Source organism: Dama dama, chromosome 23, assembly GCF_033118175.1.
Source record: "Dama dama isolate Ldn47 chromosome 23, ASM3311817v1, whole genome shotgun sequence".
Taxonomy (NCBI): Eukaryota; Metazoa; Chordata; class Mammalia; order Artiodactyla; family Cervidae; genus Dama; species Dama dama.
The window spans coordinates 13,399,100-13,425,566 of NC_083703.1; the positions used below are offsets into that span (position 1 = coordinate 13,399,100).

At 45.5% G+C, this 26,467-nt stretch overlaps 1 protein-coding gene across 3 annotated transcripts in view; it reads right to left on the reverse strand.

Moving 5' to 3' along the window:
• Window positions 1-3,295: 3,295 nt before the first annotated feature.
• The window catches only part of PRKCQ (protein kinase C theta), a 139,245-nt gene continuing 116,073 nt past the window's right edge, over window positions 3,296-26,467 (reverse strand). For all 3 annotated transcript variants that reach the window (XM_061126029.1, XM_061126027.1, XM_061126028.1), the window contains exons 15-18: window positions 23,089-23,227; window positions 15,208-15,396; window positions 6,829-6,957; window positions 3,296-4,178 (exon numbers count right to left, since the gene is read on the reverse strand). In XM_061126029.1, the coding sequence (XP_060982012.1) occupies window positions 4,023-4,178; window positions 6,829-6,957; window positions 15,208-15,396; window positions 23,089-23,227 (613 nt within the window). In that variant the 3' untranslated portion in view covers window positions 3,296-4,022. The remainder of the gene's footprint in view (window positions 4,179-6,828; window positions 6,958-15,207; window positions 15,397-23,088; window positions 23,228-26,467) is intronic.

The window sequence follows — 26,467 nt, forward strand, 5'->3', positions numbered from 1 at the left end:
CTGCAGTCAGAGAGGATATTGGAGGCCAGGGAGGGAAGAGGCCGGCGAGAGAAACAAGGTGATGGGAGAAACACACAGGCAAGAGTCAGAACCGTGACAAGGAGCTGAGCGACGGTGGAGGTGTTGCTGCAGGAGAAGGGATGGAAGGGTCTGGCCCGGGTGAGGAGGGCCCTGTCTGTATCAGGGACAGGATGGCCTGAGCCTCACCACCGCCTTCTCCCAGCACACCCACTGCTGGCTTCCCTGAGCAGAGCTTCCATTTCCTGGGCTGCTGTCATAAGTGACCATAGGCTGGGTGACTTGAACATGACCCAAATGTACTCTCCCTCAGTTTTGGAGGGGCCTGCGTGTGTGCTCAGTCACCCAGTCATGCCTGACTCCTGCATCTGCTGCATTGGCAGAAAGATTCTTTACCCCCGCACCACCCGGGAAGCCCTCTCTCAGTCTTGGAGGCCAGAAGGTCAGCCAGGGTGTTGGTAGGCCACGCTCCCTCTGCAGGCTCTAGAGGGGGCTCTGTCCTGGCCTCTCCCAACTCTTTGCAGCCCTGGGTGCTCCTGGGCCTGTGGCTGCCTCACTTCTATCTCTGCCCCCAGCTTCCTCTTTTCCCAGTGTTTCTTATAAAGACACCCAACGTTGGCTTTTGGGTCTGGCCCTATAAAATCTAGGATGCTCTCATCTTGAGATCATTAGCTTAAAGACATCTGCCAAGACCCCTTTTCCAGATAAGGTGCCACTGGCAGGTACTGGGGGACATATCTTTTGAGGGATCACTATTCACACACCATGCCGTCCATTCCTTACTCAACTTGCCTGACAGCCCTTTTTGAGCCTGAATATACAAAGGAAACGTGGGAAGTACAGAGACAAACTAGACAGAGATTTTGCTGTCAGGGGTTTGCCGTCTAGAAACAGAGGCAAAGCAGCTGCTTGTAGAGCTTGATGGAAAATGGTGGGTTTGTTGGAGATGTGGAGGGAAATACAGTACAATAGAAGCTTAATGGGGCAAGAGATATACCAGCTTGGGTGGGGGACCAGCCAGGAAAAGGGGGCTCCTCATAGCAGACCTATACGGAAGTGGATTTTGAGAGACAGGAGGACATGAACTTGTGGGACGGGGACAATCTGGGCAGAAAAACTAGCCTCAGGGAGGCCTAGAGGCAGGAAGCAATGGGGGTTCACAGGCAGTGCTAAAAACTATCTGGAGTGATGGGAGCACAGGTGAGTGGAGGGCAGAGGCAAGAGGGGATGGTAGGGTGTCTGGGGACAGGACAGGGCGTCTTGAATGGGGTTCAGCCAGGGAAGCCTACACAACATTGTGAATATAAGGGCGTGGTAGAAAAACCTTGATTTCTGAAGATAGTACTTTTATATTTCATAAATAGTAAAAATTATTTTTTTCATAAACAGTAAAAATTATTTTAAGCTAAAGATATTTGAGATGCAGTAGATGCAGAAAGAGGCCTTTCTGGAGCTTCCTTCAGCTGACTAAAAGCAGACACTTCAGAGAAGTGAGAACCACCATAGATTCCTTCTTTGGGGTGTGTCTGATCCCCGGAGTGAGAGGAGAGTAAACCTACCTCTGCAAACTCTCTTTTCTCTTGAAACCTATTTGCTCTTTCCATTGGAGACTTTTCTTTTTCCTCCCTTTCCTCCAGTAAGTTAGCTACTTAAGCCCCAAATCATAACCACTGCTGTGAGTGCCTCATCATGGAGCTCTCCCACATGTACGCACATTACACGCGTAGATAAAAGTTTGCTTCTCTTGCTCATTGGGCTTTTGTCAACTTAATTCACAGGCCCTTGGGCACAGAACATAAGAGGGTAGAGGAAAAGTTATTCCCACCCTACAGTTTATATATTGTACATGTGAATTAAAATGTAGACAGAGACTTAAGATGGGAACACTGGCTCATAGACTATTAAATAATCTAGGCACGATTAGCAGGGGAGAAAGGAGAGATAAGTATGTATTTGGAGAGATTGCAGAGGCAGATTCAAAGGGATTTTGTAGAAGGGAGAGAGGGAGGGAGGTTAGAAAAGGAGAGCAGATAGTTGACAAGAACTCTGTGGCTCTGAGCCTGGATGACCGGGTTCATGATGGTGCTGTTATTAGAAAGTAAGAGATAGAATGATCTTAAGAAAACAAGACATGTTAATGGAACCTGAGTGAACACTGGCAGAGAGCCTCACCTGGAGATGAGAATTGAGATGATTGCACTGAGGATCCTTTAAAGGCATAGGGTAAGAGAAAACTATGTTAAAAAAAAAAAAATGTGAGGAGGGGAGGGGGCCTCAGAGGTGATTTGGGGAAGAAGGAGAAAGTGAGGCCAGCTAGGGGTGGGGAGGTGGTGAAAGAGGAAAGGTCAGAACATCCAGGGGACTGGAGCTCAAACAGAGCATCTTTCTTCGTATGAAAAGTTGCAGAGAGGTAGATAAGGATCGAGCACATTCCATAAGAACTGGAAAGAAGACTGTCACTGGAGGAAGAAGTGTCAGGAGAGAGGCTGGGAGGCAGAGCTGAATTCGGGGGTTGGAGATCATTCCTTCAAAGAATGTTATTGGAGGGAAGAGCATCCCAGGTGCTGAGAACAGGACATGCAAAGGCCCTGAGGCAGAACTATGTCCAGCGTGACAGGGGGACCACTCTGACTGAAGTCACTGGAGCAAAGTTAAGAGTGGGAGACTAAAGACCTGACCCCACGGGTCCTTGGAAGACTGTGTAGGGAATTCAGAATAAAGTATGCTGGAAAGTGAGTGGAAAAAGAAATCTAGTAGGAAAGAGAAAGAGAAATACGTTACCAAGAACTTCAGGGTTACCTGAGCCTCTCTCCTGGTTGGGGATTTTGAATGATTCTCAAAATTTAAAACATCACCTCAGTGATAGCTATATTTTGATGATAACCCAAACAGAACCAAGTTGGGGGTAGAGGGGATGAGTAGGGAATTAAACTATGAAGAGGCATCTTTCTTTCTTTTATTCAATTTTTATGTATCCATTTCTTTGTCATGAAGTCACAACATTTTATCAAAATATACAAACAGCACAGATACTTTAAACATGTACAGCTATAATTCTTATTAAATAAGATCACTGTGAATAGCATGCATGGGTGTTTGTTTATCCTGAAAGATGTCTCTCTCACGAGACTTATGAGTCATCAAAACATCAGTAACGGTATCAGAAAGGAATGGGATTTCTTTTCTTTAGAAGAATTACACATTTCATTTTTTTTCTCCTGCTCTAATGTAAGGATGATAATGAGAAAGTGCCACTGATACTGAAATCAACTGAGAATGGATGGGTGGAAAAGTTTTATTGGCAGGAGGAAAACAATTCTATGACTAAATCTTTATTGGATTCTAATTTCTACGTTGACAAGACAAACAAGAGTAGGGGTTGAGTCAACCTTCCATATCAATGACACCAACACTCCCCACCTTCCTTTCTCCCATGAATTTCCTCACTAATCAGAATGAATGGACTTGTAAATCTCAAGTTATAAGCTATGTTTATTATGAAGAGTTCCTGTAAGAACCTATTCAGGGCTTCCCCCACCCCTTCCCCCTTACACTTGCACAGGTATGAACAGAATGAAATGGGTTAGTTGTGACTTGTCTGTGGCTGAATGGAATCCAGTGCTACACCAGGCAACGTGCTGTCTTCGGTCTTGAGAGGTTCGGACTATGCTCCTTGAGTCAACACACAGATCATGGACCAGTAGATGGCGCCCAGGTGAAGAGTCATAACTCAGAGCAGAGCTCAGTTTTCAGATCTTTCACAGCATGGAGAACCAACTTCAAGTAAATAGCTACAGTAAGGAGCTAACTTCAAGACTGGCCATGGTCATCAGTGAAGAAAGAGCTAGTTTCTGCTACAGACGCAAAGCCGCTGAGGTGCTCCAAGGGGCTCAGCCTCTATGGTTGAGTGTTTCTTTTCTTTTCCACGTTGAAAAGGAACCCAAGGAGTGTCCCCTTGATCCAGTTCACAGAGGGAAGAGGGCAAATCCTCTGGAGAGGCGAGGTCAGGATATCAGCTTCTCCATCCCTGGGTTCATGAAGGAAAAGTTCCGGAACATGTTCTGGTCCATGCTGTTGATCAGCGCCCTGTCTGCGAATGACAGCCGGGGCTTCTCATTCAGGAATTCCTTGTCAAAATTGCTGCAGTCGTATGGCGATTTCTGGATCAGGGTTTAAGTGGTGGTGAGAAAAAGAGAAGATCAGCCACTGAATTCATTATCTCTGTTTTCGCCATCAAGGCAATAATCTGCATGTGAAAAAACTGGCATCTGCGAATAATCTAAAGTAACACTTATAGGTTATCATTGGGAGTTTTATTGACTGTCTCTCAGATCCTGGATCATCAGCGTTATCAACAGTATAATAAGTTCATATACAGGGATTCTATGACTTATACATTCAAATAAGTTTACGTGAAGCAGGATTGGCAACCTTTGGGAAATCAGTCAGCCCCATCTGACCTCTGATCTTTTAGTCTACAGGGGACCCTGGGTGGAGGAGTGGTGGGAGGTAGGGGTTGGGGGTGGGAGCGGAGGAGGGGGAGGAGTTTTGCAGATTATACATTACTGTTCTGTCAACATCCTTCACTACTGTTTATTCCCCTTACCCACAGTCATCTTATTTTTTTTAGTCATTTAATTTTTTATTAAAAAATTTTATTGCTGAATAACTGATTTACAATGTGTTAGTTTCAAGTATACAGCAAAGTGAATCAGTTATATATATATATATATATATATATATATATATATATAAATACATAAAACTACTCTTTTTTTAGATTCCTCATAAGGACCTACTGTATAGCACAGGGAACTCTACTCTTTGATGGCCTGAATGGGAAAAGAATCCCATGCTAATTTTATTATTAAATATCTTGGGCTCTCTTCCATAGACAAGACAGATTAGGGTGACCTCCCTTCTCGCCACCCGATCTATTGGTGCCCACGACCAAAAACAGACCCATTCACAAATACTGTTCGGTATGGTGTGCATTTCCACTTTCTAAGATTAAGAGCAACCATTATGCAATGTCACCCTTATATAAGCATGACTAAGAGTCAGCCCTTCCCACCCTTAAGGGGCCCCCAGAGCTGCTGAGGCCAACGGTTCTTTGGCCTTTGCCTACAAACAGTTGCTTAGACTGCAGGTCAGGGAAATGCCTTCCTATGGGAGGAATCTGGAATCGTCCCACAAGGAAAGAGCAGATCAAAGGTCTGATTTTTTTGTGCAGAAAATATCAAGTCCATCATAGTCTATCATGGAAGTCGAGACACATGACATTGCCCTGATGAGCTGGAACAAGGCAGAAATTACTATCTCTAAATTATTAACCCCTGTATTAGAAATGGTGCTGTTACAAATAAGAAGACTGCTATGGGCCAGCCCTGTAGGACCCTCGGAACATCCCCAGAGCTTAGGAAAATGTTGAGAATAACTAACTCTTCCTGGCCTGGGGACACACTGCCCCGACTGGCCATCCACCACCACAAGTAACAACAGAAGACATTTTCTAGAGTGAATGCACGGCTTTGAAATCCACAAGCCTGTGCCACCTCCATGCAAAGATGGTTCGTGTCCACCCAGGTCATTGCCATCTTATTCTCAGAATCACCAGGAATGGGGGCAGAGCTGGCAAATCCACCATTTTGCTTTACTCTTAAAAAAAATTGTGATGTATATGTCTATCCCAATCTCCCAGTCTACCCCACTCTCCCCACCCCCTTGGAATCTATGATTGCTCTCTACAAATACATGGGTCTGTGTTTCTGCTTGCAAATAGGTTCATCTGTACATTGTTGTAGATTCCACATATTTGCATTAACATATGATGTTTGTTTTTCTGGCTTTACTCTGTATGACAGTCTCTAGTTCCATCCATGTCTCTGCAAATGGCACAATTTCACTCCTTTTTACGGCTGAGTAATATTCCATTGTATATATGTACCACTGGGGAGTTCGTGTTTAACGGGGACAGAGTTTCAGTTTAGGAAGGTGCAAAACTCAGGCGGGTGGATGATTGTGACTGTCCTTAGCACCACTGAACAGTGAAATGTGGTTAAAATAGTACGTTTTATACTATGTGACTTTTACCATGATAAAAGAAATGTAAAAATTGTGGTAAAATGTGCATAACCTGAAAGTGACCATCCTAAACCTCTTTAAGTGTGCAGCTCAGGTGCATTCATGTGTTCAGTCACCATGACTACCGTCTACCTCCAGAACATTTTTCATCTCAACTTTGCCTCATTTTACAGTTACCCAGGAAGTTCTGCCCTTGCTCAGGGAGGTTGGTGACTCCTGCCAGTGGGAATTTAGAGACCTGTCCTTTTCTAAGCACCAGCTTACTTCTTACCTGAAAAAACATCTACCAATTACCATTAGGGTCTGCAGTTACATGACCAGATGACACATGTCAGGGAAAATTTCATAAATATCACAGAACACATGACTCCAAAACCCCTGTTAGAGGAGGCAGGGCTTACGCTCAGGTTTGGGTCACACAGACTGGACCCTGAAAGCCTGAGTGCATCGTGCACAGCTCCACATCGCATCTGAGGGTCACCTGTCCATACACACATTCGGTCTAAGGCCTGCACACTCCGTGATCCATTCTTCATGCAGCTGCATTTGCTGACACAGCAAATAAGTAACATCCCCCTCCCCAGCCCCATAGCCTGATTATGGCTAAAGAAGACTTTCTTCCAAGAACGGCACCCCAGAGGGTGGGTGAGGAGTCAGGGTCCAGGCAGCCTGGGTGTGATGTGAGTATGGTGCTGGCAGGACCTCAGGGTCCCGGGGGCCCCTTACCACTTTAGGCCTGAATGGTGGGTCGATCTCCTTCCTTTCCAGCTCTTCCCAATTGATTTCCCGAAACAAGGGGTGCTGACGGATGTCTCCCCTCACCCCCAGCCGCTTCTCAGGTTCTCTTACGAAGAGCTGAAAGGGAGCAGAAGGGGAGCGGTTACTTCTCACGGGATGAACCAGGCTCCTCAGATGCAGGGAGCCCAGACCACATGGCTGGGCTCCACTAGGAGAGGGGTTTGGCTCTTGCCGCCTGATTTCAGAGCCTTCTTTTTCTACAACTGTTTTAAACTATCGACTCAAGTCAAACTAGTGGCAACAGGTCTACTGAATATACCAGAGTCTGAGCTTTGCTCTAGAAATGCTATTTTTTTAATTATCTAGACCTCAATTGAAATCAGCTTGGCCCTGTGTTATTCATGAGGCCGCCAGCAAGTTACAGAGGCTCTGAGTCAGATTCCTCATCAGTAAGGTGAGTGAATCCTCCCTATAGGACTGTTTTGTGGGTTACAACAACAACAACCACACACACACACACACACACACACACACACACACGCTGGTGTGCACTAATTCCTGGTCTGCAAAACACACCAGCAGAAGGTAAGTGACCAGCGTGTTTGTTGTCTGGTTGACTGCCATCAACAGAGTTTGATTTCCTATGAAGCTGCTTTCTTAAAGGGTCACAGGTGTGCTCTAAGGAAAAGCTTAGCCTCATGTTGTTATAATTAAATGCTTCAGGGAAACAGGTTAGAAGTATAACAGCTGCCTGAGGTCAAGTGTGCACATGCTAATTTTCTGTTCATCTCCCTCAGTAACATGGGGCATTTGTTCCAAGAATATCATGAGAAAGTTTTCTGAGCCTAGCAGATGTACCTGTGAAATGTAAAAAAAAATTTTTAGAGGATAGAAGGAATAATGAGAAGGTAATATGATCTCCAGCTTCAGGACTCAAAATCCTTTCTAGCTTTGCACAGATGAGTAAATTATCATCTTCTCTGCCCTGTAGCTGATCATCCCCCACCCTGGTCCTGAAGATGTCCGTTGACCTTGTGGGCAGTCATCGTCTCTGGCACAGGGGAGGCTCCACCAAACCGATAAATGTTTATAAAGACAGACTTGATTTCATCCATAAAAGCTGTCACAAGTGTGGTTTACATTTGTAGGAAAAAGCACATCTCTTACATAAATGGCCAGGATGCAGCTGGAGTTTGTTTAAACGTATTCGACTGTCTGGGCAAGAAAGCAGTGCGGAGACGCAGCAGATGGCCCCTCCCCCCAACCCCCACCCCAGTCTTAGCATCTGCCTCTGGAATCTCCCCTCCAAGCTCAGTCCCTCCTCAGAGGGCTCTTCCTACTAAAGGGAGAGGTATTTCTGTCTGGGATCATTAGTTTTTCATCATTTTCCAAACAAATGGACAGGACATCCTGGATGAATAAATGAGGAAGAAAGGGGCGTGTCTCTGACCACCGTCAACTGGACAGCCATGTCCCAGCTGTAGTTCTGTAAACCTTGAAAAAGACATTTCACACGATCTTTAAAGTTTACTTTTCATTTAGTTATTACAAAACATTGGCTGTATTCCCCATGTTGTGTAATACATCCTTCTAGCCCATCTTGTACCTAAGAGTTTGTGCCTCCTCTCCCCCACCCCATGTTACTCCGCCCTCCTCCCCACTGGTAACCACCAGTTCTCTGCATCTGTGGGTCTGCTGCTTTTCTGCTATATTCACTAGTTTGCTGTACTTTTAAGATTCCACATAAAAGTGATATAGTATTTACCTTTCTGTGAAAGTGAAAGTTGCTCAGACCTGTCCAACTCTTTGCGACAAGGTCTGACTTATTTTCACTTAGCATAATGCCTTCTAAGTCCATTCATGTTGTTGCAAATGGCAAAATTTCATTCTTCCGAATGGCTAAACAGTATTATATTGGGTGTGTATGTGTGTGTGTATGTATATACATGTATGTGCACACATACATACATACATATATATATATATATACACACATATATAAAACATTTTCTTTATTCATTTGTCATTGTGAGTCTTAGGTTGCTGCTTCCATGTCTTTGCTATTATAAATATTTTCAGTTTTTTGAGGAACCTCCATGCTGTTTTCTGTAATGGCTGCACCAATTTACATTCCCACCAACATTGGAGGAGGGTTTCCTCTTCTCTACTTTCTCGCCAGCGTTTTTCATTTGTTGTCTTTTTGCAATAGACATTCTGACAGGTGTGAGGTGATATCTCATTGTGGTTTTGATTTGCGTTTCCTTGATGTTTAGTGATGTTGAGCATCATTTCATGTGCCTTGTGACCATCCTCATTTCTTCTCTGAAGAAGGTCTTCTGCCCATTTTTAAATTGGGTTGGTTTTCTTTTGATGTTGAATTGTGGGAGTTGTTTACATATGCTGGCTATTAACCCCTCATGGATCATACCATCTGCAAACATTTCCTCTCACTCAGTAGTCTGTCTTTTCGTTGTGTCAGTGGTTCCCCCTTCCAGCAGTAATTCTTGCTGGGGCGCAGCCTCTCCTGATGTGCATTTGTTCAGTGCACTACACGCATCCATGCCCTTGCAGGACTAAAGAGGACGGAGCCCGGCGCAGACACCACCACAGATGCCAGTGAATACTCTGTCCAGCGTTTTCAGAGGACCCATTACTTCTGGGTCTCACAACATTAGGGATAACTCCCTAGAGGGAGTTTCTCTCGAAATGATAGTATACCTTTGATTTTTACAGAAAAGGGAGCTCAAGGATGTGAGAGTTGTTGGATTAAAATTACAGAGCAAAAGAGACACAGAGATGAAACTAGAGCCAGTCTTATAATCAGCACATCACAAAATGGAAACTAATTTTTATCAGCCCAGCTCCTAGAACCTGGGAGATCTTCCTGCGGAGCAAGCACATGGACATTTTACTTACTCACATGAGAAAGAATAAGCCCAGATTCCTCCACGTGGATTTAAAACCTCTTTCAACAACTGGTTCTTTTTCTTCCCCTTCTTTATCCTTAATTGTCTTTGTTTCTGCTCTATTCACCAAATAACTCACTTTCTACATTCACAACAAATCTTTTCCCTGCCACTGAAACTCTGCAGATGACTTTTTTTTAGGGGGAGGAGGGTATCTGCTAGAATTTAGCTTTAGATTTAGTTTTGTTTTTAAACTTTTTATTTTGAAATAATTATAGTGTCTCAGTCTGCTGTAACAAAATGCCCCAGACTGGGAGGCTTAAATAGCAGACGTTTATTTCTCGTGGTTCTGAGGGTGGGAAGTCCAGGATCAAAGTGCTGCCATGGTCAGTTTCTGGTAAGACCTCTCGTCCTGGCCTGGAGGCGGCTGTCTTTTTGCTACGGGCTCAGATGGCCTTTTCTTGGCACACCTATTTGGAGGGAGAGATCTCTTTTCTCTCCCTCTTTCTGTAAGGACACTAATCCCACCTTGAGCACCCCACCCTCATGACCCCATCTAAACCTAATTGCCCCTCAGAGGCCTCACTTCCAATAACATCACTTTGTGAGTTCAAGGACTTAAACATATGAGGTTCTGGGAGCACGCAAACATTCAGATCATACATGTAGACTCACAGGAAGTTGAAAAGAGAGTGCAGACAGGTCTGTGACCTTTTCCCTGCTTTCCCCTAACGCTTCCATCATAGTATGACCACCGTACAGGAGGCTGACAATGTACAATGTGTGTGTCTTATCCTGTGTCACTGTATCACATGCGGAGGTCTGGGTAGCCATGAAGACAAACAGGATACAGAACTGTTGTATCACTACAAAGATCTCCCGCGGGGTTCCCCTTGATAGTCACTCCCCTGCCTCCATGATCCCTAACCCCCGGGGAACCACGAATCTGATTTACAACTCACAATGCTGTCCTTTCAAGAATGTTACAGATGTGGGCTCATATACTACGTGACCTATAGAGATTGACTTTTTCTTTTTTTCACTTTAATGTCATTGTGATCCCAGTTGTTTGGTGAATCAATAGTTCTGTCCTTTTAATTGCTGAGAAAGTAAAAGATGGAAGCTTTAAGTTACTAAGTGAAAGGCCCATGCCCTTGTTCTAGATAGTCCTCCCAGGTTCTGGGAGCTGAGCTGGCAAAATAAGTTTCCATCTTGCACTTTTCACCGCATCTTTTCTCCTCCAACAGGAAGCAATCCTTTCCTCCTCCTCAATCTTCCTCTCCTTGGAAACCACCCGCCCCCAGTGTCTTTCTGTGGACTTACTTCCATCATCTCCACCTGGTCTAGTTACACCCTCACCGCGTCCTTGCCGGGACGTCTCCACTGCTGAGCTGGGAGGAGCTGGGTTTGGAGGCACAGGTGTTCAGCTTTAGGGAAAAGGTAGCTGCAATGTCAGCTTCAGACCCCCCAAGCTTTTTCCTCGCTTTGTTTTTCTAGTGAGTTCCGACAGTCCAGGCCTTTGGAGTGCAGCCTTCATGCTATGGATTGAACTGTGTCCCTTCAAAATCCGTGTATTGAATCCCTAGCCCCTAGTGTGAGTGACCTGGGTGTAAGGAGATGCTTAAGGTTAATGAGGTTATGAGGGTGGAGCTGATCTGATAGGCGAGTCCTTATAAAAGGAGGTGTCAGAGTTGTCACGACAGAACACAGTGCCTGCCAGCAGGAAGGTTCTCACCAGAAACCCACCCTGCCAGGCCCAGACCATGGACTCCCAAGCCTTCAGAAATGTAAGTGAGTAAATTTCTATTGTTTAATTCGCCCAGTCTATGGTGTTTTGTTACAGCAGCTGGAACCAACTAACATACCTCAATTAAGTCCTTCCAAGAGCCAGGGTGTAAAATAAATGTAACAACTGTCACAGTGCCTGAAGCTGCCATTATGGAAAAGCAAAACTGTTTACATTCCAACCCTGGTAACTTATTTCTACTGTTGTCATCTTTTTTTTTTAATTGGTTAATTTTGAAATTTAAAATTTCATTTTATAGATGTGTTGTGCAGTCATTAAAAGTGAACTTAATTGGTCATTTGGGGAGTTTTCTAAGTTTACTGTCTGTTTGGATCCATCAGAAAGTGCAAGCTGAGGGTGTGCTGGTTCAGATTTTTAAATACTGTCAACCTTGGGCTGGGGCTCCTCTGGGGTCTCTGTCAGCACTTCAGATTCAAGACCTTGATTCCTCAGGGAGAACTCTGCAGCCGCCTCTACGTATGAAACATCATAGACAAGCTGACAGTCGGATGAGAGGCAGAAGTGTATTACGCCGTTTAAATTTAATTCTGAGCAGTTCTTCATGAGAAAAAAGGAGACTGGTGAAAAAAAAGATAGGCCGGATAATCTTCTAGGTTTGGATTTAAAACCACTGATAGCATCTGATGTTGAAAGATCCCATTCTCGTCCCCTTTTCATTATAAGAAGGGCAGAGCTAAAAATTATTTCTCTAAGTGACTTTTTTTTTTTAGCTAGCTGATATAAGTTGTCAGAAATCAAAACCTTGTTTTGTTCATAACACATGTATTTGCAGTTCTTTTTAGATCTGCTGGCTCTTGGTTAACACTTGTGGGTCTTTTTGATCCACACGGTCGCTGGAACAGTAAATCTAGGTGCTTATCATGATATGTAATTAGCATGTTGCAGGAGCATGAGTTTCTTTTTTTTTTTAACTTACTACAACCACACTGTAATGGTATTTTGCATCTTCAAAAGAGGTAAACTTAAAATTTCAATCTTTAATGATGGCTTTCCAGTACACCGTGTGTCTCTGCAATGGACTGACGGCCCTGGGTGCTCCTGGTTCATGGTCAGTGATTCTTGGAGTCTGTACCACTGGGTGCTGCTTCCTTTTTTTTTCCCTTAAGTAATTTTCTTTCTTATTTTTGTTTGTTTTTGGCAGTGCTGGGTCTTCATTGTGCAGGTTCCTCTCTGGCTGCAGTGAGTGGGGGCACTCTCTAGCTATGGTGCGGTGGCTTCTCTCGTTGCGGCCGTGGGCTCATGTGCTCAGCAGTTGTGCTGCATGAACTTAGCTGCTCCATGGTATGTGGGCTCCTCCAGACCAGGAATGGAACCTGTGTCTCCTGCATTGGCAGGCAGATTCTTTACCACTGAGCCACCAGGGAAGCCTGCCAAGTCTTAAGTCTGGTCTTGAGTCTGACTCCTGCTTTGATAGTAAATTCTGGAGCTCGCTGCTAAGATAAGAGCCTGCAGTATCACAGGTTCCAGGTGAAAAACACATCAGTGTCTCCTGTGGACAGGGGTCAGGAATGTGGCAGGAGGGCTGGTCTGCGTCCATTTGGACAGCCCGTGGACTCTGCTCAGCAGGAGTCTCACCCAGATGGAGTGTTGCTGGGTTAAGGTTTCATACAGAAGTTGGGCTGAGGGATGAATTCAACAGCCTGAATCTCGAGGGCTTCAGTGCAAACTGTCTCCAGTTACAGGCATTTCCAAGACAGCTGGTAGAATCCCATACAAAGCCTTGGCTTTATCTTTTTTTTGGGGGGTGGGGGGTGGGGCATGTCATGTGGCTTGTGGGATCTTAGTTCCCTCACCAGGGATTGAACCTGGGCTCTCTGCAGTGTGAATGCACCGACTCCTAACTACTGGTCCGCCAGGGAACTTCCAAAGTCTTAGCTTCAAAACCCACCAGATTCAAAGAGCAGGAAGCCCCCAGTCATACAAGAGCAGTTCTTTCTCTTCATAATCTCTGTCCTCTGTGTTCAGTCTGAAGCAGAAACTCAAGAGCTGGAGAGGAAGGGAACGCACACACAGTTGGTGCTCTATGACCACACTCTCTTCTCCAGGAGCGAGCAGCTGCCAGCCGTGAACTTGCTCAGAGGAAAGGGCGCTGGAAGGCTTTGCTTTCAAGTTAAGACTGATGTAATGACTTATTTCTTAGCCAGAACAGCTTCAATTTCTCAGCAGAGACAGTGTTTTCTGACTTAGGAGTGACAAGAACTTTTTCTTTCATCTAAGACTGAGCAGAAAGACACACATCTTACCCACATCTTCATCCAGGGTAAGGGGAAGATTTTTAATTATGTTTCAGGATCAGCATTATAATTCGACACCTGTACACAGTACAGAGCGATCACCACTGAGGTCTAATTACCACCCATCGTCATAGAGGTGACTCCCCTTCATCCATTTTTGCCCAATTCCCAGCCCTCTTCTCCACTGGTAATCATGGATCTGTTCTTTGTATCCATGAGTTTGTTTTTATTTCATTGTGCTTGTTTTGTGTGTTTTCTTAGATTTCACATGAGTGAAAGCACATGGTACTTGTCTTTCTCTGTCTGACGTATTTCACTAACCAGAAAACCCCCAGATCCATCCACGGTGCCGTAAATGGCAATATTTCATCTTCACGGCTGAGTAATATTCCACTATACACATCTCACACACATGACATCTTCACCTGTTCATCCATGGACAAACATTTACGTTGTTTCCCTATCTTGGCTGCTATAAACAATGCTGCAGTGAACACAGGGCGGTGAATATATTTCCCAATTAGTGTTTCCATGTTGTTCGAATGAATAACCAAAAATGGAAGACCATGTGAGTGCATGGCAGTTCTACTCCTAACTTTCTGATGAATCTCCATACTGTTTTCCATAGTGTATCTATCGATTCACATTCCCAACATCAGTGCATGAGGTTCCCTTTTCTCCACATCCTCATCCGCACTTGTCTCTTGTCTTCTCGATAACAGCCATTCGGACAGGGACGAGATGACAGCTCACTGCAGTTTTGACTTGCGTTTCCCTGGTGACTGATGTTAAGCATCTTTTTGTGTACACATTAGCTACCTGTATGTCTTTGAGAAAACTGTTTATTCAGATCCTCCTTTGCCCATTTAAAAAGTGAGTTGTTTGTTGTTGAGTTGTATGATTTCTTTATGTATTTTGGATATTGACCCCTTATTAGACATATGATTTGCAAGTATCGTCTCCCATTCAAAGTTTTCATTTTGATGATTTTGTTTGCTGTGCAGAAGTTTTTTAGTTTGATGTCATCGCATATTATTTTTTTTGCTTTTGTTTCCCTTGCTTATAGAGCCAGATCCCCCAAAATATCACTAAGACTGATGTCGATGAAGTCTGTTTTCTTCTAGGAATTTTATGGTTTCAGGTGGACAGAATGACTGTATAGGGATTGTTGCTGGAGATTTCTTTTGTAAATTATGCATGTGAGGGTCTATGTTACGCTCATTTTGATAGCGCATGTGCATCCTATTGGTGCCTCAGTTAAAACAGACGGCAGGCATCCCCTTTAAGGCTGGCTCAGAACAATTACTGTTTACTACGTATTGGGTTTGTCAGAAAGATTGTTCCAGTCTTTCCATAACATCTTATGATCAGAAAACCTAGTACTAATCTTAACAAAAGTCTCCTTGACTTCACTCCTTACCTTCACTAAAAGGTCCTTTGCCTCCTTCTCGAGCCATCGCGGGTAAAAGGGATTGTCCATGCGGATGGAGTGGAAAAGCTCCTCTTCGTCCTGCCCGTGGAAAGGCGACTGGCCTACGAGCATCTCGTAGAGGAGGACACCGAAGGACCACCAGTCCACAGAGTGGTTGTACTTCTGACCCAGAAGGATCTGTGTGACCAGGAGGCAGAGACACAGAATAAAAATGAGGTGGACTCGAAAACCTTGCATGGACTTCTCAAGGCCACCCAGGAGAGAACTCATGAGGACAGAGTGTGGTTTTAGCAAAGTTTACACTGAAAACTGTATCTTTTGAGAAGTTAGTGATTGTGTAGAAATGAGTGGGCAGTGCCCAAACTAAGCAAATACTTTTGAGATCAACCTCTTTTTTTTCCCACCTAAGCGAAACAAAATTGTACCATCACCCTTCATCTGCCCGTCTGTGACGGGAGCATGCGGGTGACGGATTCAGCCCAGGAGAGCTGGTGTGTATCTATGCCCTTCAGTGCCTCTAAACCAAACCCATGCATTTTATGGACTTTCTGTTAAGTGTTGGGGCTTCCCTGATGGCTTGGCAGGTAAAGAATCTGCCTGTCCCTGATTGCTTGGCAGGTAAAGAATCTGCCTGTAATGTAGGAGACGCAGGAGACACGAATTCAGTCCTTGAGTTGGAAAGATCCCCTGGAGGAGGAAATAGCAACCCACTCCAGTATTCTTACCTGGAGAATCCCATGGACAGAGGACCCTGGCGGGCTACAGTCCACATATTCACAAAGAGTTGAACATGAGTGAGTGACTAAGCAACCTAAGCAAATGGTCCTGAGTCTTTACATAAAGTTTTTGCAGCTAACCAAGCAGCCAAGGAGGTTGACCAAGTCCACCCCTTAAACCTAAGCAGTCATGGTTACGAAGAGTCAAATTTTGTGACTATGCTGAGAGAGACTAGGAAAACAAGCTGATAGATATTTGCAAAAAATAAAGATCAAGTTGCAAACAGAATTTTTCAGTCTGCCACTGACTTCCAGGATAAAAATGTTATCTACTGGCCTTAGTATTTGAACACCAAAATTAATCTTAAAGTTAAAAAGTAACCTTAAGGAACAGTGTAAAAGTAGACCTAGGGAGAATGATAAAATAAAGATGAGCACACACAGCACAATCTTAGTTCAGGTGTATTTGCCTTAAGTGCGTCCTGGTTCAGATGCAATTCCCAGACATGCCACAAGGGAGAGCCCAGGGCAACCAGAAGCCACTCAGCATCACATCCTGGTACACATCTTCATTTGTGTTGGATTAACAAAAAGAAATTTGGAGGACAGGAGACAGTTAAGGTGGAAATTCAGTCTGCCAAGGCTAGGTGATAGAGTGTCAGTCTTAAGCTAGGAGAAATAAGCACAATGCCAGTTCAGTTATTCACGGTATGAACAGAAGATCTGCAAACGTCTGTGGTGTGTACTGGGCGTTTCCCCAGACACTGTGTGTTATTCACAAGAACATCTGGGGTAGGTGCTCTTATCCCTGCTTAACAAAGGACAGTGACTGGACCCTGGGAGGTTACATGTCTTCTTTAAGGTCTCCTGGCTAGTTAAGAGCTATGTTCTGAACCCTGGTCTTTTGGGATCTTACTATTCAATGTTCCTTTTCTATTATAATGTTGTCTCCAGGACTGAAACTTTGCTCTGACTTGGTCATGCTCAAACTAGTCTCTATTTTTAAAGAAACTGGTGGAGAAACACTGGCTGGAGTGGCCCCTTCTGAATCTCAGACCCTGACGCCTTCTCTTGGCCAGGCTGTCTTCTGTCCTGTGTCCTCCCCACCTTTGCTTGAAATAACTCAGGTGATCAGGATGTTACCACTTCATGTCAGAGTCCCCCTTTCTCTCTTAGGGCAAAGGAGAGCTGCAATTCCATCTGCCTTGTGGAGCTAGTGATTTGAGGTCTGTACATGGCTCACTGGGTGATGTACACAGCAGAGGAAGGGTCCTTAGAAGACCGAGTGACCACCAGTGCCTCCACTCAGCGTGACTCCTGCCTTCTCCAGGGAGTGGCTTCTCTGTGTTAAAATTCCACCGGACTAAGTGGCTGGTAGATGTTAGAGAGTAGGGTGTCTCCTTATTTACTGTTTTCCTATTCTTTGTCAAAATGAGTGTAGACCTCCAATTATATGTCAGACCCTCAGTCTTCTAACAGAGACAGGGAACAAGGGAGGTTTTGAGAGGTCCCCAGGAGGCATGGATTGCTGGGACTATTCCCTGGTTTGGAGGAGCAGTCTGCTTTTTCATGCGTCGTTCCTGACACTGCACTGAATGCCTTAATTTCTTGTGTTTTGGGATCTCCGCCCATATCTTTGGGTCCTGGGGGAGAGTGAGTGAGATGAAGGAAAAACTTCACTAAGGCCTGTGCATGGTGAGTGTGTGGAGCTTTGGAAAATGGGTAGGGTTTTGATGGAAAAGGTGGAGGCTAGGGAGTGTTCTTGTATAAAAGAGGCCCAGAGGTGGGGGAACCCAGCACAGGTACAGAGACAGGCATTTGGGGTGCAGGTCTGGGTGTGGACATTCAGGGAACAGGTGACAGGTGCTCTGAGTGGTGGTGGAGGAGCCTAGACATTAAGGTGGATAAATTGTGGTCCTTATGGTGTGAAATTCAGTTTACTGGCAAATCGATTACATGTGCGCTGTGGTAGCACCTAGGAGGAAATAACTGATTAGCGTCAGCAGCCAGAAGCATCTTCAGGGAGAAGATGACCCTGGATGTGGGGGTGACCAGACCCAGGATCCTGAGTGCCCGGTTCAGGGCCGCGGGAGATGAGGGAAGATGGACTTCTCAGGACATACGATTAAGGACCTTCACTCGGGATTTTGGCTTGTATCAGACAATAATGGGGACCTCCTGAAGATGCTCCAAGTCGTGGCATGACAGGTTTTCCCACTAGAAAGGGAAATCTGGTGATGCGTGGAGGAGCGGCCCTCGGTTCAAGGCACTCCAGGGGTCACCTAGATGGTGCCACAAGATGTAGGAAGAAGAGAGTAGAATTTGTATTTTTGCAAGTTTAAAAAAATTCTGAGGGACATCGGTGCCCTCGTTTAGAGACCTGAACAAGGACTAGGTTTCCTGAGAGGGGAACGGGAAGCCTTGTCTCAGGAGGAGCTGGTCACGGTGTGTCGGCTAAGGCACGTCGTGAGATGTATCCCCGATGTGACGACTTACTATCCTACGGTGTGGCATCACCTGTGTCGTAGGCCTGACTAACGGGATTGCTGGGTTCTGTTTGAACTAAGCTCATTTTCACAAAATGGCAGGTCATTTAAAAGTTATCTGCAAAGAGACTTTGGATGAAGACCACGCTAAATGATGTAAAGCCGAAGATGGCAGTGCAGAGGCCTCACTCCTGGTCCCAGTTCCTTGTCACTTCATCATCAGGCTGAAAATGATCATCTCATTAGTTATGGCAGGAAGTTGGCTAAATCAAGTGTATCAAAAACACTGTTGTAAATTCTGGACTTACATCCACTATTCTTAACCATGCACCTTGCCTTCTGTACACCTTGTAGCGTCTATCTTACACTGCGTCTTTGCGAGGGCTCTTTCTTAGCTATGAGCCACTAAAACCAGAAACTGAAAGAAGCTAACCATCTGAATGCAGAGTTCCTAAGAAAAGCAGGGAGAGGCAAGAAAGCCTTCCTTGGGGATCAATGCAGAGAAATAGAGGAAAATAATAGAATGGGAAAGACTAGAGATCTCTTCAAAAAAATTAGAGAGACCAAGCTACCATGCCCATTTCATGCAAAGATGGGCACAATAAAGGGCAGAAATGGTATGGACCTAACAGAAGCAGAAGACATTAAGAAGAGGTGGCAAGAATACATAGAAGAACTGTACAAAAAAGATCTTCATGACCCATATAACCACGCTGGGGTCATCATTCACCTAGAGCCAGACATCCTGGAATGTGAAGTCAAGTGGGCCTTAGGAAGCATCACTATGAACAAAGCTAGTGGAGGTGATGGAATTTCAGTTCAGCTATTTCAAATCCTAAAAGATGATTCTGTTAAAGTGCTGCACTCAATATGCCAGCAAATCTGGAAAATTCAGCAGTGGCCACAGGACTGAAAAAGGTCAGTTTTCATTCCAATCCCAAAGAAAGGCAATGCCAAAGACTGTTTAGACTACTGCACAATTGCACTCATCTTACACACTAGCAAAGTAGTGCTTAAAATTCTCCAAGCTAGGCTTCAACAGTATGTGAACTGAGAACTTCCAGATGTTCAAGCTGGATTTAGAAAAGGCAGAGGAACCAGAGATCAAATTGCCAACATCCACTAGGTCATCAAAAAAGAAAGAGAGTTCCAGAATAACATCTACTTTTGCTTCATTGACTACGCCAAAGCCTTTGACTGTGTGGATCACAAAAAACAGTGGAAAATTCTTCAAGAGATGGGAATGCCAGACAACCTTACCTGCCTCCTGAGAAATCTGTATGCAGGTCAAGAAGCAACAGTTAGAAACAGTCATGGAACAATGGAACAACATAGTTCCAAATTGGGAAAGGAGTACATCAAGGCTATATGTTGTCACCTTGATTATTTAACTTACACGCAGAATATATCATGCAAAATGCCAGACTGGATGAAGCACAAGCTGGAATCAAGATTGCAGGGAGAAGGATTAATAACCTCAGATATGCAAATGACACCACTCTTATGGCAGAAAGCAAAGAGGAGCTAAAGAGCCTCTTGATAAAAGTGAAAGAGGAGAGTGAAAAAGTTTGCTTAAAACTCAACATTCAAAAAACTAAGATCATGGCATCTGGTCCCATCACTTCATGGCAAATAGACGGGGAACAATGAGAACAGTGATGGACTTTATTTTTTTGGGCTCCAAAATCACTGCAGATGGTGATTGCAGCCATGAAATTAAAAGACGTACGCTTCTTGGAAGAAAAGCTATGACCAACCTAGACGGCACATTAAAAAGCAGAGACATTACTTTATCGACAAAGGTACATCTAGTCAAAGCTATGGTTTTTGCAGTAGTCATGTATGGATGTGAGAGTTGGACCATAAAGAAAGCTGAGCACCAAAGAATTGATGCTTTTGAACTGTGATGTTGGAGAAGACTCTTGAGAGTCCCTTGGGCTTCAAGGAGATCAAACCAGTCAATCCTAAAGGAAATCAGTCCTGAATATTCATTGGAAGGACTGATGCTGAAGCTAAAGCTTCAATACTTTGGCTACCTGATGCGAAGAACTGACTCATTGGAAAAGACCCTGATGCTGGGAAAGACTGAAGGCAGGAGGAGAAGGGGATAACAGAGGATGAGATGGTTGCATGGCATCACCGACTCAGTGGACATGAGTTTGAGTAAGCTCTGGGAGATGGTGATGGACAGGGAAGCCTGTGGTGCTGCAGTCCTTGGGGTCACAGAGTCAGACATTACTAACTGAACTGAACCAGTATTTTGAGTGCCAATCACAAAGTATTAAATGAAGATTTTAAAAAATTATTGAGCCTCATGATTTTAGTAGAGCATAAAATGTACTATGAATAGTCATAGTTATTTAAGACTATTTCATCTTAAGTTCAGCCAATTCCTTTTTCTGCATGTTTTAGAACATATACTGTACTAGCTGGTGATACTGTATAATAAATACACATATGCTGGTGATGCTTTTTTAACTGATGAAGGATGACCTAAAAGTGAAAATATGTAATGATGCACTGGCTGTTGGGTGGTCCCAGAGCAGAAAACCAGGCTAAAAGGTATCACCGAGGTTCCACCAGAGGTGCCAAGCTCCTGGACAGGGATTTGCTGCTAAATTTGTTTTGCCCCAGACAGGGAGTGACTTGAGAAGCTCAGATTTGATTCACAAAGGGATTCACTCTGAGCATCAAAAAAGAATCAAGGTGGGGGTGGGGGGAAATCTTAATTCACAAGACTGGGGAGGGATGAGAATAGATAAGTGAAGTCCTGAGGTCTAGATTTAGAGGGTCTTGGCATTTGGATTTGGGAGGGTCAAGAAAGAACAGAGAGAACGGGTTTGGGACCTGCTATGTTTGAATGGCCTGTGCCAGTTAGTTGGAGATCTCAGCAGGAAAACAGACCTATGGGTCTGGAGCAATAAGTCTGGGCTGGCTGTAGTGATTCGCAATCACAGTCATAAATACAGCTGCTGCTCATGGAGAATGTATGGGAGGAAAAAGCACCAGGAGTGGATCTGTGTGAAGACAAGCATGACTGAAGATGAGAGAATGAGACGGAAGCTGCAGAGAGAAGCCTGTCTCGGAGGCTAGATTCTGGAGGATAGCAAAGAAAAGAGATTGAAAAAGATGGGCTGCCCAAGACAGGGCATGGCATAAGGCGTGTGTGTAGACAGGGCAGTTAAAGCCACAGTCTGCTCACCAGAGGTCAAGCTTGCATTTAAAAAAAGATGCAGTCAAAACTAAACACGTACGTGCAGGGTAGAGTCTCCTGTTTCCCAGACTGAAGATGCTGCCGTTACTTTGGCAATGACAGGGATCTGTCACTAAATTTGTTTTGCCCTGGAAACCAGAGGCCCCTCACTGTCTACCAAACAACCACTCAGCACTCACACACTTATCAACAATTCTTCATTCACTCTTTGAAAAGGTATCTATTAGCACCTTAATGTGCCAAGTCTTGTGCTCCGTCCTTGGATATAAAAGTAAGAATACACTGATCTACACAAGTGACAAGATGAGAAAACAGAGCCGTATCCACCTGTACCAACATCACTGTTGTGGTTTTGCTATTGTACCATAGCTATTTAAGATGGAATTGGTAGGGGAAATGGTGAAGGGCAGATATGGGTGATGTTTCTTTACTATTTTTGGAAACTTCTTGTGAATTTGTAATTATTCCAAAATAAAGTGTCTCAGAAGTGAATAAGCAGAAGTCCTGGGACTTCCCTGGTAGTCCAGAGGCTGAGACTCCCCACTCCCAATGCAGGGCGCCCAGGTTCAATTTCAATCCCTGGCTGGGGAACTAGATCCCATGTGCTGCAACTGAAAAAAAACCAAAAACAAACAGGTCCTTCATGCTTCAACTAAGATGCCGTGCAGCCAAATAAACACTTTTTAAAAAGAAAGAAACAGCTGCTGGCATTAGAGCGATCATCCAATGGTGCAGAGAGATTCAAAGATAGAAAAGCCACGATGACAAACTTATGGTGCGAGAAGGACCACGTGGCAAGGGGGTGTCTCTCATCTGCCTGGGTGGGCAGCTGGCATGGAATCCAGAACTGGGGGGCAGGCAGTGGGTAAAGCAGGATTGAAGGGTGCCTTCTGAGCAGACGCTGCACTTCCAGGGGCTCAGGATACAAGAGCAATGGCTTGTTTCTTTTTTAAACATTCACAGGCTCGCCCATGTGACAAAATAGCACAAGACAGAAGTATTCTCGTTTTACACGAGAGTGTGGGGCTCTTCAGGCTCACATGGGACACAGCCTGGAAACCACAACTTGGGTGTTTCTAGTCCCAAATGAAGCCACTGAACGCAGGCGGATGCGCCATGAGCCTGTTCAGGGTCCACCTGGCTCTTCTCCAGCGGCCGCTTTCGGTTGGTCTGAGCAGGGTGAATACATTTTAAGGCTGGGGTGGGGGGAGCCAGGACAGGATGGACCTGCCGGGTCCTTCACGCTTGGCGAGATGCTGCAGTCAGGGCTGGGACCACCCGCCGGGAGACACTAGCCGCGCCTTCGTGCAGCTGAACTTGTCAAGTATTTGGATTAGCAAACACACCTCCTGCACCAAAGCACTTTAAGGTCTTTTGGTTTTTCCGGGCAGGCAGAAGCAGCGGTGCTGGCCCGGGGCATGCTGAGGTGGGGAGGGGCCGGGGTGCACCCTACCTCTGGCGCGATGTAGTCGGGGGTCCCGCAGAAGGTGTTGGTCCTGGCATCTCCCAGCATGTTCTCCTTGCACATCCCGAAGTCCGCGATTTTGATGTGTCCATCTTTGTCTAAGAGGATGTTATCCAGCTTCAGGTCCCTGGAAAACAAAGCAGGTCCTCACTTTAATAAAGCAGTTTTGTTGACATGGGATTGCCGTGTAAGATGGGACACAGTCGGACACGGTGGTCTATGTGTCCCAGCGGGGTTTTCAAATCAAGATGGCAAAGCAGAAGGACATGCGTGTGTCTTCTCCCAGCACAGCTGGAAAGGCCACCCGTGGGTGCTTTGCTGGTCCTCCTCTCTCCTTTCAACCCTTCATCCATGGCACGGCTCAGGGGCTCACTGCTTCTCCTCCATGGTATTTCCTCCTTGACCAGCGTCTCTGCCCAGGACTCGATCTATTATAGCCCCTTGCAGTCAGGTAAGCTATTTCTGGGCCCAGCTCTGATAGGCGTCCCTGGTGGCTCAGACGGTAAAGTGTCTGCCTGCAATTCAGGAGACCTGGGTTCAATCTTTGGGTCGGGAAGATCCCTTGGAGAAGGGAATGGCAACCCACTCCAGTACTCTTGCCTGGAAAATCCCATGGATGGAGGAGCCTGGCAGGTCGCAAAGAGTCGGACACGACTGAGTGACTTCTCTTTCTTTCTTTCTTTCACTCTGACAGAGTCCTGTCCCCAGCCGGTGATGACCTCACCACGTAATTGCCTGCTGCAATTAACTCCTGAGAATGGTTCCCTTTCAGTCCTTCTCACCTTGTGTGAGCAGATCAGCCAGGAATGGAGAGCAGGGGACACAGTCCTGCTCTGGTGGATGCATGCTGCTAGCAGCTGTCCCCAGGACTGACGTCTCACATCTGGACCAGCGTGCCAACCTCCGGCGCCAAAGCCTCATGGACGGTCTGTCTGACCAGAGGCGTGGATACTCCCACGGTACAGGAATGTGTATCTCACACTCACATCAGTATCACTTCTGTTTCTCCCATCCTAACTCAAATGCCGTCATGCTCTCATTATGAGGACTACAAACTCCCAATATGTCTGTCTGTCTTCTCCTTAGGCCTTGGGCTTTGTTCCTTCGTTGTAATCAAACCCACTTTCATTGTGATGTGTTGCCTGTATTGAGACTTGAGGGAAATGTCAAGTTAGAGTCTAGTGAAAAAGAAAACTTTTTTCTCCCACCTATGATCACAGACCTCTCACATTCTGCCTTGGACCCCAGGCTGAGCATGTCTGTCTGAGAGTCTCCCTCGGGCACTCTTCATTAGAATCTTATTCGCTTGGACTTTCTAAGAGTTTGCTGTTCATGTCTTTTCATGTCCTTATATTTTACCTTCTAAAAAACCCAAAAACCCCAAACAAAGTAAAAACCCAGAAAGTGACTTCCCCAGGTATCCAGAGGCTGGACTTCTATAGCTTCAGTATCCACCACGATGCCTAACAGAGGCTGTGTGTTCAGCAGGCGCTCCATCCAAGTTACCAGGTGTAGTGGGTTTAAAGTGCCCCCACCCCACCAGAGATGTTTCTGTCCTAACCCCCAGGACCTTATGAATGAGATCTTATTTGGAAAGAGAGTATTCGCAGATGTAATCAAGTGACGGATCTTGAAATGATACTATCTTCGATTAATCTGTTGTTGCTCAGTTGCTTCGTTGTGTCTGACTCTTTGTGATCCCAGGGACTGTAGCCCACCAGGCTCCTCTGTCCATGGGATTTTCCATGCAAGAATACTAGAGTGGGTAGCCATTCCCTTCTCCAGGGGATCTTCCTGGCCCAGGGACAGAACCCATGTCTCCGCATTGGCAGGAGACCAGTGAGGCATCAGGGAAGCCCTGGTTTATCTGAGTGGTCTCCAAGTGCCATGGCCCGCGGCCATGTGAGAGGCATACATGGAAGAGACACGAGGAGAGGCAAAGGCTGGGGGCGACGGGAGGGACACCCCAAGCCCGGGAGCCCCTGGGGCCCCCAGAGACTGGGAGAGGCCAGAAGGACCCTCCCCAAGATCTTGCAGAGGAAGCGTGGCCCCGTGGACACCTTGATTCTGGACCTTGGGACTCCAGAGCTGGGAGGGAATAACTCTGTTGGCCGAAGTCATCAAATTTGTGCTAAATCTTATGGCAACCTTTTGAAACTAATCGTCAGTGGACAGAAGAAGGAAACTAACAGAATCTCCTTGTTAATTCAGTGGCCCAGTGAGTGTCAGTGAGTAAGGCTCAATGCACCTTGTAGGCTGAAAATTTTCTGAAGGCCATTCTCAGTGTCCGTGTACCTGCCGGATGATGTCCCTCGGTCCAAATTATTCAATGACTTCCCAGGATCTCCTACAATCCTGTGAGTACACTGCTACATGAACGTAGTGTTCTTTCTTAGAGGCGCATAAGGCACTTCAGAGAACATGATTTCCCATATAATTTATGATATTAAAGACACTTATGGACCCTCATTGTGTTTTTGTCCTGAGTGTTAATTTACAAGAGATGAAGAGACAGAATGTGGAGAAGCAGACTGCACTGGGGCATGTGGGGTTTGGTGGCACGAGGTCCCTTTCAGCTCTAAGATCTCTCTTCTCTTCGATCTTCCTAGTTTTTCCTCCCTCTTTTCCTATCCATCCATCCCACACAATCTAGAGGGCCCCAGTATAGGTATATGTTTGGGATACTGCAGGCATTTCAGATAGAGGAAAGCAACCCACGGAATCTGATCAGGGTTTTCACCATCCTGGTGATCAGATCTCAGTTTCCTGAAGATTAAAGAATGGCATCAGACTTTTAACCTATCATTTTGTAGACAGACCCCCCCCCCCCACCCGATACAAATGTATATCCCAAGGATGTCAGAGAGACTGCTTAAGAAAAATGAGTGCTGAAACCTCCCCTGAGTCATCTGGTTCGGCAGGTCTAAACAGGGTGCCCACACTTGGCTGCACCCGCTGGAAGTGGAGAGGTTTCCCCAAGCGGAGTTTCAGTACTCTATAAGCACTGGTACGGACCAGCCCCGATGGAATGCTTCTGGACTGCGTTATACACAGTTTGCTGTCTTCAGCAATTCGTGCGGAGCATCACCTAGCCTTTCCTAACGACTCGGGTCCTTCCTATGAGCACTGGTCACAGGAAAGCAGGTGATCCCATTCTCCTGGGCCATGAGCTTGTCCTGCTTTCCCCCTTTACGTCAGGTCCTCAGCTGTCTCTTCTCACTGCAGTCACTCTGCAGGCCTCCAGCTGCTGAGCCAGCATCCTGTCCAGCTCCTTTCTTTTATAAAAAAATATTATCTCCCCCTCTAATCTGCAGTGAGTTGGAAACTAGATAACTAAGCCTTTGAAGATGTGTATGTTAAATGAGTT